We start from the raw sequence: 18733 nt of genomic DNA, 5'->3' as shown, positions 1-18733 counted from the left end.
TAAAAACATACTTGTGATAAAAACACACATTATCTTTACATAATTATGAAGCAAAATATGGTCGTTGATAAATTGAAAACGGTCTTTGAAGTAGGAAACTCATATTTCCCACCCTTCGCGAGTACGCTAACGTCACATGAGTACTTGTCATATGACCACATGAAACTCAGTCACATGCCCTTGTCTGTTTCCCTTTTTTAAAATCAACATGGCTCTCCTGACGTGTGGGTTACCTGTGAGGTTGTTTTGCCTGCTGTTTCTCTTTACTGTTGCAGATGGACAGTATAAAGGGTTCAGGAAGTCGGGTCATGTGCAGGACACCGAGCAGAGAGCTGTGTTGGAGGAGCAGTGGTTCATTCAGAAACTGGATCACTTCAATGGTGCAGAAACCAGAGAGTGGAAGCAAGTAAGCCTGTTTATGTTTTGTGATGTGAATCCATTCATAGGTTTGAATGTATTTAGAAAAAGTGGATGATGTCAACAATAATCTTTTTGGCTTTTCATAAAGACTTGAGACATATACTGTCCCATAATAATCATATTATAGCATTTCCAATTCTTAATAACTCTCTCCATATTTATTTGTTGCAGAGGTACTTTGTAAATGAAGCCTTCTACAGGCCCGGGGGTCCAGTGTTTCTGATGATAGGTGGAGAAGGTCCAGCCAACCCAGCATGGATGAAGTATGGCACCTGGCTCACCTACGCTGAGAAACTTGGAGCTCTGTGTTTGATGCTGGAACATCGCTTCTATGGGAAAAGTCACCCCACAGTGTATGTACTTGATTTTGTTCAGGGTTTTTTCCTTCCTTGTTTAGTGCTTTTACTCCCTTGACCCCTTTAAGGCAGACAGCAACAAAAGGTAAAACTGTGTTTTTACAGATGTATTCACAAGTCTTAGTTTATTACAATCCAAAGTTCAAGTTGCCTGAGCTACAATCACACGTTGACTTAGATTTACCAATGATTATTACACAACAACTAGAAAAAGCATTTCCAAGAATGGAAATGGTGTGACTGCTGATAGCAACTGAACGCTGTTGCAGAATTAGCAAATAGTGCAAGCTGTGATCACCATACAAATGTTTGACCAAGGTCAGAATCGAACACACATCCTCATGGTCATTAGACTTCCACTCTGCCTCTAGGCCACAGTGCACACACAGTTGCAGAGACTGTTGTCTGTTGATGATCTGCACACTGTCAACATCAAGAAAGCTTGAGAGTCAAGCTTGAATGACTTAGAATGAAAATGTCTGTGAATTTCAGGCTGAGCACTAACCATATGGCCACAGAGAACCTGAGTTACAATGAGCTTTATACTATGAGGAATCAAAGACTGTCCAATGACAGCTGAATAATTGGAATCAAAAGTCAAGCAATGAAGTGAAAAGACTGAGGCAGGAATTGAACCCATGACCATATGATCACTAAACCTTTACTCTGCCACTCGGCTACAGAGAGCACACTGCTTTCAAGACTGTTGTCATTCATTGTAATGTGATGATGTGCTGCAAACTGGTATGAGTAATCAAGAAGATAACAAACACCTGTAACCAATTGAAGGCGGGGGAGGAGAGCAGAATTCAACATAACATAACAAGAGTTCTTCCCTTGGATTCGAACCAGTGACCTTAGGGTTGGCAAGCATCCACCCTAACCCCTACACTACAGTGGAGTTGAGAAGAAGAGAGGTTGAGACTTTGATGAATGTGAGATTTTTTGTGAAAAAGTTAAATATTTGAAAAAGTATAAATAGTTAAAAAGAGAAAAGTAATGCCGATAAAGTTCAAAAAAAGCTGCACGTTTTGATATATGAATTGTTGAAATAGCACAAAGTATGAAGGACTAGAAGAAGACCGTAAAAAGGCGGAAGAAAATGGCCAAACAGAAGAACAATAGTGTGACTGCTTCAGCAGTCACACTAATTAGGCCTATGTGTTAATATGATCTTTTCAATTTCATTTTCTTGTTGTGTTTAGTTTGTTTGCAAATACAGAAGTGCAACAACCAAAAAAAGAGGCCTACATGTGGAAGCTGTTTGGTGCTTTATCTTTTTAATCCAGTTAACCTGGGTCAAAGCATTTTGCAAGTCTTAAAAACCAGGATATTTTAATAAACCTTTGCTGAGTCATGTACAAACAAAAAATTCACTCAACCTGGGGAAGTTGTGGTTGTGGTTGTGGATTCTGCTCCTCTAATAGGGAAACATTGCTTTTTAGATAGACGGAGGACTGGTGCATGTTTCAATTTATTTCTCACAGAGCAAAGAAAGATCTAGAGCAAAGGGCAGCCATCATGTTTTATAAGAATAACTCAGGCTGAAAGAGTGACATGAGGACAGTAGCTGATCCCAGTAAAGCTGTTGTACCACTAGATGGCAGCCCTGCATTCACATAAGAACCATGGCTCCTGTGATATTGTATTAACACTATAAATGACCCCTCAGTCTACTTTTTAATCTAACCTTCCCTTCTTCTCTCCCTTTCAGTGACCTCAGCACCGACAACCTGCATTTCCTCAGCAGCCGCCAGGCTTTAGCCGACCTGGCCCACTTCCGCACCGTGATCGGCGAAGACCGGGGGCTGACCAACAGGAAGTGGGTGGCGTTCGGCGGCTCCTACCCCGGTTCTCTCGCCGCCTGGTTCAGGCTCAAGTACCCGCACCTGGTCCATGCCTCCGTGGCCACGAGCGCACCTGTTCATGCTGCTGTCAACTTCCCAGGTGTGAAGACAGAGACATCACAAAACATCATCATACAGTGGCATGCAAAAGTTTAGGCTCCACCTCTGGGAAAAGTTTCTGTTCATGTGAACAGTTAAGCAAGTGGAAGATGAAATGATCTCCAAAAGACATAAAGTTACAGATGACATTTTCCCTTTACATTGTAAACAATATTTTTTATCTTTTACATTTTCAAAATGACAGAAAAGGAAAAGGGCCTGCAGCAAAGGTTTTCCCACATAGTTAGTACCTTGTAGCCCCCCCCTTTGGAAACATTGGAAAATCACAGTGTGTAAATAGTAAATATCTTGCCTGATACCTTTGTCAAAGTTATCCAAGAGCTCAAGTCTCTTGTGTTTCCCATTCTTTTGCAGGGTGCTGCTTTGTTTCCTTTTTTCACTCTAAAATTGTAAAATATATATTACACTGATATTGCTTAAAATATTGCAAAACAGTATTTCATGTTTAATTTTGTGCCTTTTGGAGATCGTTTCATTTTCCACTTGCTTAACTGCATTAACAGAAATTTTGACTAGGGGTGCCCAAACTTTTGCATGCCACTGTATGTGTAGGATAAACAGAGCTTTATACCAAAGCCTTTATAGAAAAAGGCATTAATACAGCACATGAAATTGTTAAATATGATTGTTAAACTACTAAACCTAGCTTTATATAATGCAGCATCCATCATGTCTAAAGTTGAACTATTGAGCAGTTTTCCAGATTTCTTCAGTGTCTTGGACGTCAGAGTCCCAGACAGATCAAAGATGGAGAGAGAGAGAGAGGAGAGGAGAGGGGGGTTTATTCTGTATCTGTGTCTGTGTTGTGTTTGGCTGAGCCCATTGTTTTCCTCCGGAAGGCTCCGGGCTGCAACCAAGGTCAGAGCAGCTTTGAACACGGAGCTGTGCTGTTTCCGCCCACACACTCCTCCTATCTCCAAGACACTATCGCTCACCTCCACATCCTCGTAGACTTTATCCGTCTGTGATAATCAGAGACAAAACACACACAGAGGTAGTAGAGAGTGTTGTATACGGTGGTCTGACGTCTTTTGTCCCCAGAGTTATTATTTCCCAGTGCAGTTACTCAGCATTATTGCCAGTAAGACACTGGCTTTCATCCCAGGTGAAAAATTCCAGGATTTTGTAATGTGTATTCTGCTTTTAGACTTTCATAAACTGTGAGATCCACTCATCACTTCACTTTCACCCTCCTTTTAGAGTAAACACTCTCTCACGACACGCATTTGAACAGAACATGATTCACACTCTGTTTTGAAGCGCCTCAGAATAAACTGAGACTTTTTAGTGTATTATTGTGGCCTTTTTTTAATAGTGGCCCCAGGTTTAAAGTGTCCACCCCTCCCTCTTGTCTTGATGTTTTGCCAGAGTACTTGGAGGTTGTGTGGCGTTCGCTGGCCTCGGAGAACGCAGAGTGCCCCCTGCTGGTGAAGAAGGCCTCGGATACGCTGCTGGAACGCCTGAAGGATCCCAAGACTTATGACAACATCACCAAAGACTTCAAGTACAGTACAGTACAACCCCTCTCCATCCTGTTATTTACCACAAAATTTAACCCAACCCAGACTGGAAATGATGCATTTATTCAATATTTGATTTAAGTCGTTGGTGGAGTTTGAATTACATAAGTGATTACGTAAAGAAACCTAATACTTTTTTACTAGACGCGACAGTGCCAGGGATAATTTACTCCCTAAAACTGTTACACTGCACAGGTGTTTTCACTTTGACTTCCTTTGTGTGTGTGTGTGTGTGTGTGTGTGTGTGTGTGTGTGTGTGTGTGGTGTGTGTGTGTGTGTGTGTGGTGTGTGTGTGTGTGTGTGTGTGTGTGTGTGTGTGTGTGTGTGTGTGTGTACGTTTGCTGTTGCCTTGGCATTTCCTCCCCTCTCCTGTTAGCTTTGTTATTGCTCTTAGCACTTGCTGACGAATGGTGACCTATGCAGAGTTGTAGCACGGCTCCAATCACATGGAAAAAAACTGGAAAACACCTGCACTGTATCTTGAGAGCACTTTTCTTAGAAAACCTTTCACAAGAAAAAACAGAAATGTATTTTGATAAGCGCTGCTGTTCCAGGGTGAATCATGTGTGCATCATTATGCCAGCACAGAAAAAAGCAGAAAATGACTGTAGGTCATGTGTTGTGTTCGTGTTGAGCAGGTGATAACGTTTTTTCACCACAGACCACGTGGGTATGATGAATTGTTGTGTGGGGTCGACACAAAAGCTATAACTCTCACATGTATTTGGGACAATCACAAGGTTATGTGCACAAGGTGTAACCTTTATTTTAGGAGGACTAACAATAGTTAAACATATCTGTGGGAAGAAGACTGGAGACTGCACACACACACACACACACACACACACACACACACACACACACACACACACACACAAAAAAAAAGCCTGGCTGCATCTAAATTTAACAAAAACCCACCTCCCAACCTCTAAAGCTCAGTTGTTTAAGTATGCAACTATTTTCTTGGCCAGCTGCAGCAGCTTCCTCGAGGCCCTGACGGTTGCCAGGTAACCTCGCTGGGACAACAAGGTGCAAAACCACAAACTGAGATTTTTACACTTTAGTGTTCCTCAAGCATTGTTGGACTGAACCCAGTACTGTCAGACACTACAGCATGTAAATAATATATGATATAACAATGTGAATCAGATTGATGAGCTGGTCAGTAACATCCACTTGTGAGAGGGCAGATGCAGCTGGATTGGCTAAGTTCAACTATGATTTAATGTGTTTTATTATTAAAAAATAAAAGTGCATTTTCTCAATATTCTTATTAGTGTCTCAATAGATTTAAATTTTAGTTTTGTTTTTTAAGATTTTGAGATAATGGTGTTGCAGATTTATAGCACCAACATGAAGCTAAATAGAATCTCTGTAGAGACAGAAATGTTAAAATCAGTGTTTTTTTATGTTCATTATCAATCAAATGAGACTGTAATATATTTTTTAAAATTACTTATAGTAAGGGATTTACAGAGCCTACAGTGTTTTAGCATCTATCGAGCTAATTCAGCTAGCAGACACATGAACTTCACTCCCATTTATCTTGGCTCCAGATGCAGTTTGCACTATTTTCAATACTAATAAAATAAAAAGCTCTTATTAAGACATTGCGTGCTAACTATCAGCGGCGCCAAACTGACAAAGAACCAAAGACAGCTTGTGAGCAAACAGTAGCATTTAGCATTTAGCTGCTAACGAGCCAGATATTTCCTTCAGTAGGTGGTGGAGACCAAACCTGAGCTAAAGTGGTAGTGAATTATGGATTAACATTATTCAAATGACCACAATTATTACAGCAACATGAGGGATAATGTTGAACCATGTGCTGGACCTGGATGTAGCGCTAGCAGTAACTATTTGGCGCACAAACATGTCAGGGCATTACTACAGCTTGTTTTGGATGTTTCTTTTTCTCCTGCTGGCTAAAAAAGTTAATTTATCAAGCTTAAATAATTTTGTAATAGAATAACATTAATTGATATAGGCCTACTTAATCAGCTGTCTTCTGTTTTAGCTCTTGTGCCTAATTTGGGTGAAGTAGCCTAACCCTTTAAAAAGGCTGTGTGGCCCCGGCTGCAACAAAAGCGACTCCACCTTGCTTTTATTTTTTGATATTTTCTCATTTCCTATGTGACAGTATTCTCTCCTCAGTCTGTCTCATTGTTTGCTGTCTCTTGCTATTTTATATTTGTGTATTTTAGGTTGTTATAGTGACTGTAGGGTACGATGATTAAGCATGCTTAAATTGCTTTTACAATGGTGTGGTTAGACTCACACAAACTAATACTGTCACGGAGACACACTGAAGCCTTGTCTTTGTGTCTGCACTGGGCCTGCTGTGACCACGCTGGATGTCTTTTTATTTTAGCTTTTTGCAGATGATGCCGGTCCATAGATGCAGACATGTCCTCATGCAGGCATAAACACACAAAGGTCACAAAAAGGTGGTTTGGAGGCTTGCACAGCTTCCAAACCACAATGCCTCAGAGGATACAGTACTTGCGTCAGGATTTCATCTTGAAGGACATATTATCTGCACACACACACACACACACACTCACTCACATATGAGTTGTAGCTGAAATCAGCATGTTACCAAAATGCAAAGTGACCAACACATGTAAGCAATTCAAGTGTGAGAAGATGAGCAATAAACTATCTGTAGGATGTGCTCATCATGGTACAGTTCAAGATAATACACAGATTTGTTTGATGTAAGATCAGGTTGTCCAAAATTAAACCAGATTTACATGGGGAAGATGCAACCAGAGTCCCGCAACCCAGGATGTCCAAATCTACACCAATGGTGGTTGATGATTGGTAACACTCAAAAGATTTACAAAAGCACTGGATCCATACTTTCATATTGCTTTATTTTGCAATATAGGATGTTGCAGTATTAGGTGCAACACTGGGAGTGCATCAAAACAATCTTAAGTGATATTGAGATGCTCACACCACAGGTCTGCCCTGAATTTCTGTGTAATTTGAAAGTCATTTTTGATGTTTGTAGAAATCATAGAAGCAGAGAATCTAATCCCATAATACTTGATGGATAGGCAGGTGTGTATACTGAGTAGATTATTGGTATCTAAATTGTGAAAATATTCTTTATATACATTCTGATGATAAAAATTAAGCAATAAGGAAGAAAAAGAGGAAAAAACATGTAAATGTCTCAGTAAACTAACTGTTTCATGTATTAATTTACAACTTCTGCTGCTCTCCAGCTTGTGCTCCAAACTGCAAATCCAGACAGAGATGGACTCTGCCTACTTCCTGGAAACGCTGGCTGGCAACTTCATGGATGTGGTCCAGTACAATGAAGACAACAGGGCGTTTGAGGTGAGAGAGTGAGAGAGATGCATTAAACGACATCTGTAAACATCACAAAACGTGGATTTCTGGAGGCAGATGGGAGTCGTTTTAGCATTTTAGTAGATTGAGTTTGTGCTAAAAGTTGTTTAATGTGCTTGTTTTATTGTCAAAATGGCAAATCTTTATTTCCCCAGTGTTACAAACGGTATTCTGAGATTTATGAGAAAATGAAAAACTCTTGATTACACAAATTTAAATCCATTGTGTTGAATATTAGCTGCTTGATGGGCCATTTCTACATTTTTCAGTGCATGCATAAAAACAATTTCATCATGACTTGAGATGGGAAAATGGAGAGTATGTGGAGCAACTTTGTAGGTCAGGGGTTGACCTAGTATCCAGTCTTGGTTGAGTGGAAGGCAGCTATGAGGTGTAGGAGGGTTATAGACAGCCCAAGCAGTATAGTGAAACATAATAAACCCGGCATTGTCCTGCAGCGAGAGGCCCAGAGATGCTGCCTCCTCCTGAGTCGGTCCTGGTGCTGCATGTCTGCATGTCTCATGGCTTTATCTCAATATGAGAAGTCGAGCTCTATTTGTCATATACATTATGGCTTGTGATTCTGCAGAGAAGGAGCCAGCTGAGTGTGATAATAGATGGGAAATTAGTTTTTTGCTGTGACAGGATGTTTAAAGAATGTTTAATGTGTTTGAATCTTCGAGTGGAACGGTTTCTGAACCACGAAATGAAGCCCAGGGTCACGACAAAAATTATGATTATAACAATAATTGAGTATGAAATCTGAAAATGTTGCATGGTAATTGCAATTGATGAAGCATAATTGTTTCTCCATGGACAGACTCTGTAGTGGTGATTAATCCTGCAGAGTTATACTTCATTTTCAGTATGAACACACTTTTGACAATATTGATGATATATAAACAATCATATGTACCTGTCATGACCTCATGAACAGCATGAAAAAGAGGTTCTGAACAACACTGGAAAAACTATTGCATAACTAGATACATTTTTGCCAATCTTTTCGATCACATTGTCAGGTCTCTGATTGATTTTCTATAATAGTCGAACACTCGGGGTGAAAACTGATTGATTACTTTGAAAGTTGTGGATGAAATGTATTTTTTCAGATGTGTCTGTTTCTGAATCTTTAATCGAAGTTAGTTGAATGTCTCTGGCGACAAAGAAAACAACCTTTGAATCTTCAACACTAAATATTCACAGCTCACATCGTAAAAGAAAATCCCATAATAGCCTATAAACTATATTGCTTGGCCATTGTCTCCAAGTTGTGGAAAATATGAGTCCCGGTTGTCGTGAGACATAATACACAATATTTATTTTCTTAATATCTGTTACTGTACATCTGTCCTCTCTCTGTGTGTCCTTTTTTTTACCAGTTACCCCTCTTTTCCCCTCTCCTTTTTCTTCCTCCTATCCCCTCTCTGTCCCCCTGGTGCCTTGAGGAGACGTGAGTCCGGTTACCAATAAGCTGATGTGAAAAAGTAACAAAAGCCTCTTTGGTCTCTCTGGTTTCCTGTCGCCCCCGAGCTAAAGAGACGCTTATAAAAGAGCCGAGAAGAGCGGGCGGGCCACGGAGTCCACAGCACGAGCGGCGTAAACGCAGCCAACAGCTGCCTCTCTGACAGAGAGCAAACCTCTAGGTTTTAGGTACCATTTATTTGAGGAATGTGGGTAAGAACCAACCAGGAGAGAGGTGTAACTCAATCAGAAGAGTCGCAGCAGCAGCAGCAGCTTCACAGCAGAGGGGTTATCAATGGGGTGCTTTATAAAATACAGGAGGATGTGATGAAGCGCTGCAGCTTGAGGAACAAGCATGAAAAGTTCTTGTTTTTTTGCAGAAGATGCAGATAAGACAGAAACTACGGGTCATTTACAGTCAACAAGGCTTTCATTGCACATAACTGCTGCCAAATGTTGACTCCTCCAGCACACTGAGCCCTTTATTAGGAACACCTGTGCACCTGTTTATCCAAGTAAATATCCATGCGGCCAATCATGTTTGCAGCAGCGCAGCACATATAATGGCTTCAGTTCATGTTCACATCAAACATCAGAACTGAAATGTGGTGTCCAATGGGTGGTTTGTTGGACTTTTTTTATGAGACTGCTGATCTCCTGGATTTGCACAAACACCAGTCTCTGCAGCCAGCAATGAAATATATCCTCTGAGCAGCAGCTTTGCAGACGGGACACACCTTACTAATGAGAGAGGTCAACTGGCTGGAGCCACCAGAAATTCTATGGTAACTCAGATAACCACTCTTTACAACTGTTGTGAGCAGAAAAGCTTCTCAGGTTGGACCTGGACACTGAGCAAAATGCCCCAGAATCTGGAGGTGAAGTTGTCCGGATGTTATGCCACCATGAAATCTGGACTGGACATGCTCTGATCAATGCATTTTAGGATGTTGTATCAAAAAATTTCCACAGATTCTTGCAAGAACCTAAAAAGGATCTGTCTTGAGTCTTGGGAATTTAGTGAAGGTCATTCTACCTTCAACTGTCCAGGCTGGTGGTGGCAGTGGTGTAAAGGTGTAGAGAATGTTTTCTGGCCACATATTGATGCTACAGGCCATGCACATTATTGCTGACCCTGTTCACTCCTGTGTGGCCACAGTTTAGCATCTTCTAACGTCCACTTCCTGCAGGCAAATACTCAACGTCACAAAGCAAAAGTCGTCTGGTCTCAAACTTCAGTGCCCTCCCCAGTCATCAGATCTGAATCCTGAAGAACACCTCTATTAGCCTAGAAATCTAGACGCACCCTAGCGGTAGCAAAAATACTTGCTCCGTAGGTGGGTCTAGAAACGAGCCGTAGGAACTTTTTGAGTCTCAAACACCGATTGTGTTCACCAATCACAGCGCTCTATCTATTTAGAGAGTCGTTGGGCGGGCTTAACGCGATGGCGATGTAGATTTTAATTGGCTTGTCAGGCTAACGTCATCCTGCTCTTTGCTCTGATTAGTCGTAGCGCTACCCTATTGGTGCAGAGGCAGTTTGAAAGACAGCCTTCATCCCGCCCCCTGGATTGAGCCGAGGTCTACCGGTCGTTTCCAGACTATACATTTTAGTGATATAGTCTGGCTTGTCAGGCTACACCTCTATGAGAATTGCTGCATAAATCTGCAGAAATGATGTGATGCAGGGGCGCCAAACACTGAGCAGAACCTCAAAGGAAAGTTTCCAACGTATGATAGAGTCCATGACATGAAGAGCTAAGGGGAGGTTCTCTACTTAGTGTTTAAAGGGAAACTATGCAAGTCCAGCCACTTTTCTGCTGTTTTGCTAACCCTCCTCCCGCCCATGTGCACTTGTTTTTTAACGAAGCCGGCGAAAAAGCAATCAGTGGCGCGGTGGTTAATGTTATATATCATAAAGTTACGATGTGTATATAACTGTAGTCTTATCTGTCATAAACAATAGATTACGGGTTACGAGGCGCGTCTGTGTTACTGTGCCGCCGAGACGAGAGCTGGGACAGAAGCTCTGATTTTACAAGATTAGTTTTTGGCCAAGAGACGCTAGGTGTCTGAATGTGCAGGTCACAGCTTGTCCACCAGAGCGTTTTGGAGTTGTTGGATTGTGTATTTGATGAGTTTGATGAGGGAAACCGAGAAATCCCATGAGCCTCCGTAGCGTAGCTCTGAGCAGCTCGTGGCTCTGCTCCGCCATTCTAGAAATAGCTTGCACCGACAAATAAAAGTAATGAACCTGCTGCTATGACTGTAGGGATTATGGCAATGGGCCAATTTGCCAAAATGTTGAACTATCCCTTTAAGACCAATCCCATTTGTACCCCTTAGCCCTTTCCTGTAGCCCTCACCTTCTATTTTGCATGCTCACGTCTGTGGTAGGGGCATCCCAATTGTCTTTTGCATGAAGGGGTATTGATGAGGAATGTGATTTATGTTCTTAATAAAGTGGGCAGGTACAGAGGAAATGGATGGTGACGGCTTTTGACCAGTTCTCTTGGCCGCTACCGTGGCTGTGTAGACTCTCCCTCTAGCTCTTCAATAAATCAAGTAATAAAGAAATCACTGTGACTGGCATTTATAGGTCCTACCATAGTAAACCAGGCCAATACCCATGATAATTACCCATCAACTTTTATGTGGAAGCGCATAAATATATGTAGTGATGAAAATTATGTCAGATATATTTGGCATGGAGAGAAAACAAGAGGAGCATAATGTTTCATAAAGACACTGAAGCCGTAGAACGTGGGAAACATTAACGACAACAATCTCGTTAGATCCCTGAGCTCATTCAGAGGGTTTAATTTCTCCCCAACTCGCCTGGAATCAATTCAGTTTGGTGTCATCATTGCTCCATCTACACAATCTGGAAGCTATAAACAGTAATGGGCACAGTCACCCTCGATGAGAACAGCTCGGCCCACATGCAGAGCACACAGACGTTCATGTGACATTAATAAAGAGTTACAATTAACAGTTTATATAACAACATCTCTACAAGTTCCTTTTAATAACCGTTCTGGAGATGATGTTTGTATGAAATCTCTGGATCAGAATCCTGCTGCTGAGAAAAATCCTATTAATTTCCTATGTTGACATGAATTACTGGTCAGATATTGGACTGGTGGTGCCAATTCAAATCACCAATCCAGATTCAGCTCTGTAGTTTGCACATTTAGTCTGTCTCACTGAGAAAGAAGTAAGCTGGAAGCACAACAGTAGCTAAGCATAGGAGTCTTAGTAGCTGGATAGGAGTGTCACCAGGTGGCTACAAGTGTTATGCTGCATTCGAGACATCTCAGAACTCAGATCTTTACAACCTCCTAGCTAAAAAAGTGCAATCGAACGCCACCTCAAGTCGGCTCTCCCACTCGGGATAGTTGGAGAAAAACATCTACCCCGACTTCTCCGAGAATCAGTTTGCACAGTCTGCACCTGTGCAGAACCACACTGTCAATGGTAAAACATCAATGCATAAAATGCATAATAAATGCCAAAATACATTATTATATTGAGAGTGAGGAGTTGTCGTCACAGCTCAGAGCCCCACCCCCCTTCTCCGCCATGATGGAAGGATTCCGGTGGCAAAAGCCTTACTAGTCTATGGGCAAAACAAAATCGTCTACTCCGTAATTTACTGTTTTACAATGCCTGGAAATCACTGCTGTGTTAAAAACTGCTCCAGTGATTTACTTTCTCCTTATTCTTTCTTGTAATTTGTTGATCTGTTGGCGCAAAAAAGAGCTAGAATTTAGTCCGTCTCTGTGCTGTTCTGATGACGTTGCCCCTGGCAACCGATAGCGTCTCCTTCCATCATGGCCGACCGGACTGTAAAAAGCTCAAACCCCGCCCAGATTAGACCAAATCGGCACGTGACTCCTCACTCTCAATACGTTATGAATATACAATATTTACTCACGCTTACAGATTTTGACGTTGTGGAACAGTAAATTTATGTTGTTTTTTCTCTTCGATTTTAAATGATCTGTTTCATTATTTTAAAATGCTTCTTTTTATATTGTTTATGTGCTCTCTGTAATGTTTTAATGCCCTTTGAATGCAAAGTTTGCCCCCGGCCGCTATATTTTTGGTTATTCCTGCGCGGTGCGTCTTGAACTGAGGTTTCAACTGGGAAATTCCAAGTCTCGAATGCCGCATTAGTTGTTGGCTAGCAGGTGGTTAGTTAACAGTAGACATTTTTGGGCTTCCATTTAAAATATTCAACGTTTTCTTCTTTCTTTTTCTTCAGTTCTTGCACTTTTTATTTCAGATATTCAGTTTGAAAACCTGTTGTTGCTGCAGCCCTACCCATTTGTATGCAAAGCCATGTTTCGATCGCAACTGAAAGAAAATGGATCGGTGCATCTCTACTTCTGATTGGCTGTGAAAAAAATAACCCAGAATTTTATTGAAAATGTAAAGTACTGCAAAGTGACCAAATACACCCGTAGCTAGCTACCTCAAGCTGGGCCTTAAGGGTGTAACATTTACATCAACCTGTAAAATACGTCCCGTAGAAGCTCCATTGTGTGTGAAAGAGAATAATAACTGACACCATGACATCAGTTTTGGCCAAAAAGACGTATAATTAAAGGTTTAAATTTTCCAACAGTAACAGTCATACTTTCAGGAAACATGTGGAGTGATGGTGAACTGTGTTCTTGCGGGCATCGTAATTGCTTCATGACAACACTTCAGGCACCGCATGGGTTGATCTCTCCAGTCATAAAGTCATTTTATTTTTTTTATTTTTTTTAATCCCATGTGTTTTCTTCTTTGTATTCCTTTACAAAGGTTTCTTAAATTACCATGTCATAAATTGCCATGTCATCTAACTAGGAGATGAAGATCATTATAAACTCGCTTTAAATAAACCATCTAATTTAATGTATTGTTGTTGTTTTATTTTGGTGCTGTTCTGTGAATGCAGGGCGTGGTGGGCACTAACATCACCATCAAGGTGCTATGTGGCGTGATGGGTGACACCTCACTGGGCGAGCCATACGCCCGCTATGCTGCTGTGGCCCGACTCATGATGGACACCTTCTCTATGAAATGCCTGGACGCCAGCTACAGCACCTACCTCAGAGACATGACTAACTCATCCTGGGAGGGGCCGGCTGCAGGGGGAGGTGGGTCGGATCATGTCTTTTTGTTTGTGTTATGTTATGTTTGCTCTATTTTTAAACCTTTATAACTCAGTCACTGTTGAAAATTGGCTATTTTTTGCATCCAGTTTGTTTTCAGGTAGCATGTTTTTTTGTTCTCATGAACAGAGAGGGGAGTTGGCGTAGACAACGTGATGAGTGTCTTATGAAAACTTTTCCGCTGTGTCTGACCAGTAACAGGAGCGATCAGCTGTAGCGGAGGCAAAAAAAACACCAATTTCTCCACCATCTGTAGCTTCACGGGACCAGAATATAACAACACAGCCACGGGACAGTCTGTGTGTTCAGTAGAAAAGGATGTGGTTATTGTCGTAACGTAGCAAAACCATTTCTGGTGGCAGAGTCTTTTTTGGGGGGGAAAAATGGGATATTACTCATTTAAAATAAAAGTAGAAGCGACTGCTTGTGGAAAACAAGGTCGACCAAAAAATGTGATTGCATCACTGTACGCCAAAACAAAACCATCATCTGGGATGATGTGAACATCCTCAAATAGTGTTTTCTTCCTTTTTGGGGTGAAGCTAAATTAAGACCATTTTCCCTGTGTGTTTATTTTGAAATCTTACAGTGACTATTCTGAGACAGGGTGTGCTGTTTGTTTTTACTATGTTGAGTGTCTTATCGTGTCTGAAGTGTTGAGACACATCTCTGCATATTTAACCAGAAACAGGTTCATTATATTCCCTGTTGTACCCTTGCCCAGGGCTGTGGTTCTCCCTTTCCCCAGCTTTGGTCTCATGAGTGGGAGGACTGGAGTGGGATCACTGGAACAGGAAGTGGTCTTTTTTCCAAAGCCATTTGGATGCGTCTACATAAACTCCCCTCTCCAGCTACGCCCCTTGTTTTGTGGGTTTCAGTGAAACTCTTTCCTCTCGTAATTGGGCCTGAAAAGTGAGAGTGAATGCTGTTTTTGCAGAGAGAGACGGAGCCATTTTAGAGCAGCGTTACCTGCCCTGTGGTGTAAGTGACGTGATTTCGGTGAATGAATATTCTGGCCATGGGTAAACTGTGTGTGTGTTTGTTGTCAGGGAGACAGTGGGTCTACCAGACCTGCACTGAATTTGGATTCTACCAGAGCACCGATTCACCCAATCAACCATTCACTGGCTTCCCTCTTGTGTGAGTCCACCACACATGGCCTCCCTCGACAAACTCATAATTGTGCTTTAAAGGGATAGTTCAACATTTGGGCAAATTGGCCCATTGCCATAATCCCTATAGTCTTAGCAGCATGTTTGTTACCTTTAATTGTCGGTGCAAGCTATTTTTAGAATGGTGGAGCAGAGCTACGCTACGGAGGCTCATGGGATTTCTTGGTTTCCCTCATCAAACTCATTTGTTATTATCCCATAGCGTGGTGAATGTGCAGGTCACAACTTGTCCACCAGAGCATTTTAGAGTTGTTGGATTGTGTATTTGATGAGTTTGATGAGGGAAACCGAGAAATCCCATTAGCGTAGCTCTAAAAATAGCTTGCATCGACAATTAAAGGTAACGAACCTACTGCTAAGACTATAAGGATTATGGCAATGGGCCAGTTTGCCAAAATGTTGAACTTTAATTCCTCCACCTCTTTCCTCCCATCACTGATCTTTTTTTGTTTGTTTTTTTCACATCCAGATATCATGTGAAACAGTGCGCAGACTTATACAATGTGAGTGCAGAGCAGCTGGCGGAGGCCGTCGCTCAGACCAACGAGTACTACGGCGGCTACGACATCCGCTCCAGCAGAATAGTTTTCCCCAACGGATCCATTGATCCCTGGCACGCCCTGGGAATCACACAGGACATCACACCTGCCCTCCCTGCTGTTTTCATTGCAGGTGAGACTGAAATTTCACACATGTAGAGGTAAAATTGAACAATAACAACTTTATGTGCGATGGCACCTTTTAAAAACAGAATTTACAGAGTGATTTGACAAGCGAATCAAAAGCAATAGTGGTCAAAAACGGGTCAGTAACACAATTAAAGGGAACAGAAACACATGGATGCACGCAAACACAGTAAAAATAATAAAAGAGGCAATAAAAAGACACCATTCCTAAAAGCAGGTCTATAAAGATTAGCTGAAAATGACTAAGAATGCAGTGCATGAAGTTTTATTCTGTTTCCGACTTTCAACAGATGATGGTACAAACCGGGGAGGTGCACATTTTCACTCAATGCAACAACAACACGAGCAGCATTCAGCAGCATCGACTCATGAAAAACAATCTCACAAACATCCAAATACATTCGCAGCAACACAAGTGGAACAATGAAATTAGACAAAATCACTTAAAATGGCACTTTTCATTACACAACATGAACATAGACTTCTTGCACCAGCCGTACACTGAGTATTGTGCACTTTATAGTAAATGGAGAATGAAGACTTTGTGCCTAAAACTCCACCATTTTCACCCTTTAGCTTGAATGAGCTTAAATTGTTGCATGTGGGGAAAAAAAAAAGCAAATCAAAGACAAATTTTCAAAAGAAAGATTTAAGAGCTTAAGATTGATATTGTGTGACTGTATAACCATTGTTTCAGTGGAATAAATCATTATTAATAGTCTGGCAGCCTGAGTAAGTGTTGAAAAATTGTAAAAACTTTGCTTCACAAGCCAAATTCAGTTAATATTCTTCAACGTCTTGTTTTATGATGCAGATGTGTTTTTTTACTGTATGATTTTAAACATAATGAACTAAAAATGAAGGACATCTAAGTTATATAGTATATGGCCTTTTGTTTTAGCAGGTGTGTTGTACAGTGCATGCACGTCCTCATTGACCCATTTATGAGCTTTTCAACACTTTTTTTTTTGAGTTTTACTGAATCCAGGTCCAAAATCTGTTGCAGGTTAATGTCGGTTGTGGTTTATTTACATTAACAAGAACCAAGCAACTCTTTCACAGCAGAACAATGACTCGCTTGTTCAACTCTAATTTCATTGGGTGGATAATTGTTCTTGTAAAGCTCAATTTTCCCACTTTTCCCACCGTGCCACGTCCTTCATACATAAAATTTCTCTTCGATCCAGGAACGGCCCACTGCGCCAACATGTACCCTGCCAGGAGCGAGGATCTCCCCCAGCTGGCTCAGGCCCGCGATCACGTCTTCCTACTCCTGCAGCAGTGGCTGAAGCAGTGACGGACAACTGGACGGGCCAGTCGGTGGCGTTGAAAACCAATAATTATTATTTTTATCCAGATCATTGACGTTGGAACAAGACTGACTACTATCCTGCCACAATTATGTCTGATTGAGAGGCACTTTACACAAGCATGAGTGGGTACAAAGTTCAGGTAATTTTTAGGGAGTGAATAAAGATTTTTGTTTTTTTTTATGACTCTGTGTTTTTTCTGTTTCATTCTGAGCTAATATTGCAGAGGTGCACATTATGCATTGAGCGTGCTGGTTTGCAGGGCAGGGCATACATGAACATGAAACTAGGAGTGTGCTATGTCTAGTTAATCCTTGATTTTTAAACCAGATAAGAGTGTTTGTTGTTTCAGGAAGAGTTTAGAATAGTCCCAGATAGCCTTAGGTAAACTCTCAGTGGATTGAATGTCCATCAAAACACCAACAAGAACATTTTCCTGTGTCCCCAAAAAAAAAAAAAGTGTGGATCTGAAATTTCCCATGCATGACATTTGCTTCTAAATATGCAATGTCACTGCCTTCTGTCACGCTCTTGCATACAGGACACATTGTGCATCCAACTCTTGACAACACATTTCATATTGAGAAACGTTGCATCTTTCACGGCACACTGAATATCATGTTTAAACGGAGAGCAGTGAGATGAAAAAACAGTTTCATCTAGTCCAAAAACAGCCTCAGGTCATGTGTTTGCATGGGACACATGTTGCACAAAACATGCGCTCATCTGGTTTTGTTCAGCACAAGTTTGGTCTCGTTTGATGATGAAAGTGTAACTGCAGTGTTGTTGTGGCTGCTCAGCCCTGTGCACGACGATATCTCCAGCAGCACCCGGAGAGATGGCATCTTGGCCACACCGAGAACATCTGGCAATTATGTAATTTGGACGACATATTGCAATGTTTTTGATGTTTTCTCTCTTGATACGTGTCTTTAGTTCATAAGCAGCATCTGCCATAAGTGGCTTTGCAAGTACACAGCTGTGTGTTCATTTACTACCTCCACAAAACTTCACACACACAATGACCCCTCCCCACTTCCAGCTCAACAGTGTTTATTTCCACAACAGTCTCATCTCTCTGCATCACAGCTGGACGTGTATGACCCCCGCCCTGACACAAACTGAACATCCTCAAAGAACCAAAATCTGCCCTGAATCCGCCAATCTGTGGTCCAGCTGATATGATTCACATGTGAAATATATATTTTATATCATTATGACAGGCTACAATCCAGTCTTTCATGATGGATTTAGTCATAATTTGCCCACAGACGCTCTTTTAATCCTCTGTAATTCAAACCTTCCCATGCACC

General features: G+C 41.4%; 1 protein-coding gene across 1 annotated transcript; it reads left to right on the top strand.

The window, feature by feature from the left end:
- The first annotated feature begins 153 nt into the window (after positions 1-153).
- Positions 154-17600, top strand: prss59 (serine protease 59, putative). Its single transcript, XM_085794992.1, has 9 exons — positions 154-406; positions 592-773; positions 2491-2723; positions 4112-4247; positions 7497-7611; positions 14036-14237; positions 15302-15392; positions 15894-16096; positions 17298-17600. Exons 1-9 carry the CDS (start codon positions 209-211, stop codon positions 17405-17407), a joined length of 1470 nt encoding a protein of 489 aa, XP_085651118.1. The 5' UTR covers positions 154-208; the 3' UTR covers positions 17408-17600.
- Positions 17601-18733: the final 1133 nt, after the last annotated feature.

This window comes from Trachurus japonicus, chromosome 13 (assembly GCF_045865225.1).
Source record: "Trachurus japonicus isolate A0001 chromosome 13, Traja_1.0".
NCBI classification, from domain to species: Eukaryota; Metazoa; Chordata; class Actinopteri; order Carangiformes; family Carangidae; genus Trachurus; species Trachurus japonicus.
The sequence above is the reverse complement of the archived record's forward strand: the minus strand, read 5'-3'. Positions and strand labels throughout refer to the sequence as shown.

What these genes read in the sequence shown, in the direction of transcription:
- prss59 (XM_085794992.1), top strand. Translation starts at nt 209, where the DNA reads ATGGCTCTCCTGACGTGTGGGTTACCTGTGAGGTTGTTTTGCCTGCTG. An exon ending in TGCTGCTGTCAACTTCCCAG is followed by an intron (nt 2,724 to 4,111) that starts GTGTGAAGACAG and finishes ATGTTTTGCCAG; the next exon opens with AGTACTTGGAGGTTGTGTGG. An exon ending in AAGACAACAGGGCGTTTGAG is followed by an intron (nt 7,612 to 14,035) that starts GTGAGAGAGTGA and finishes CTGTGAATGCAG; the next exon opens with GGCGTGGTGGGCACTAACAT.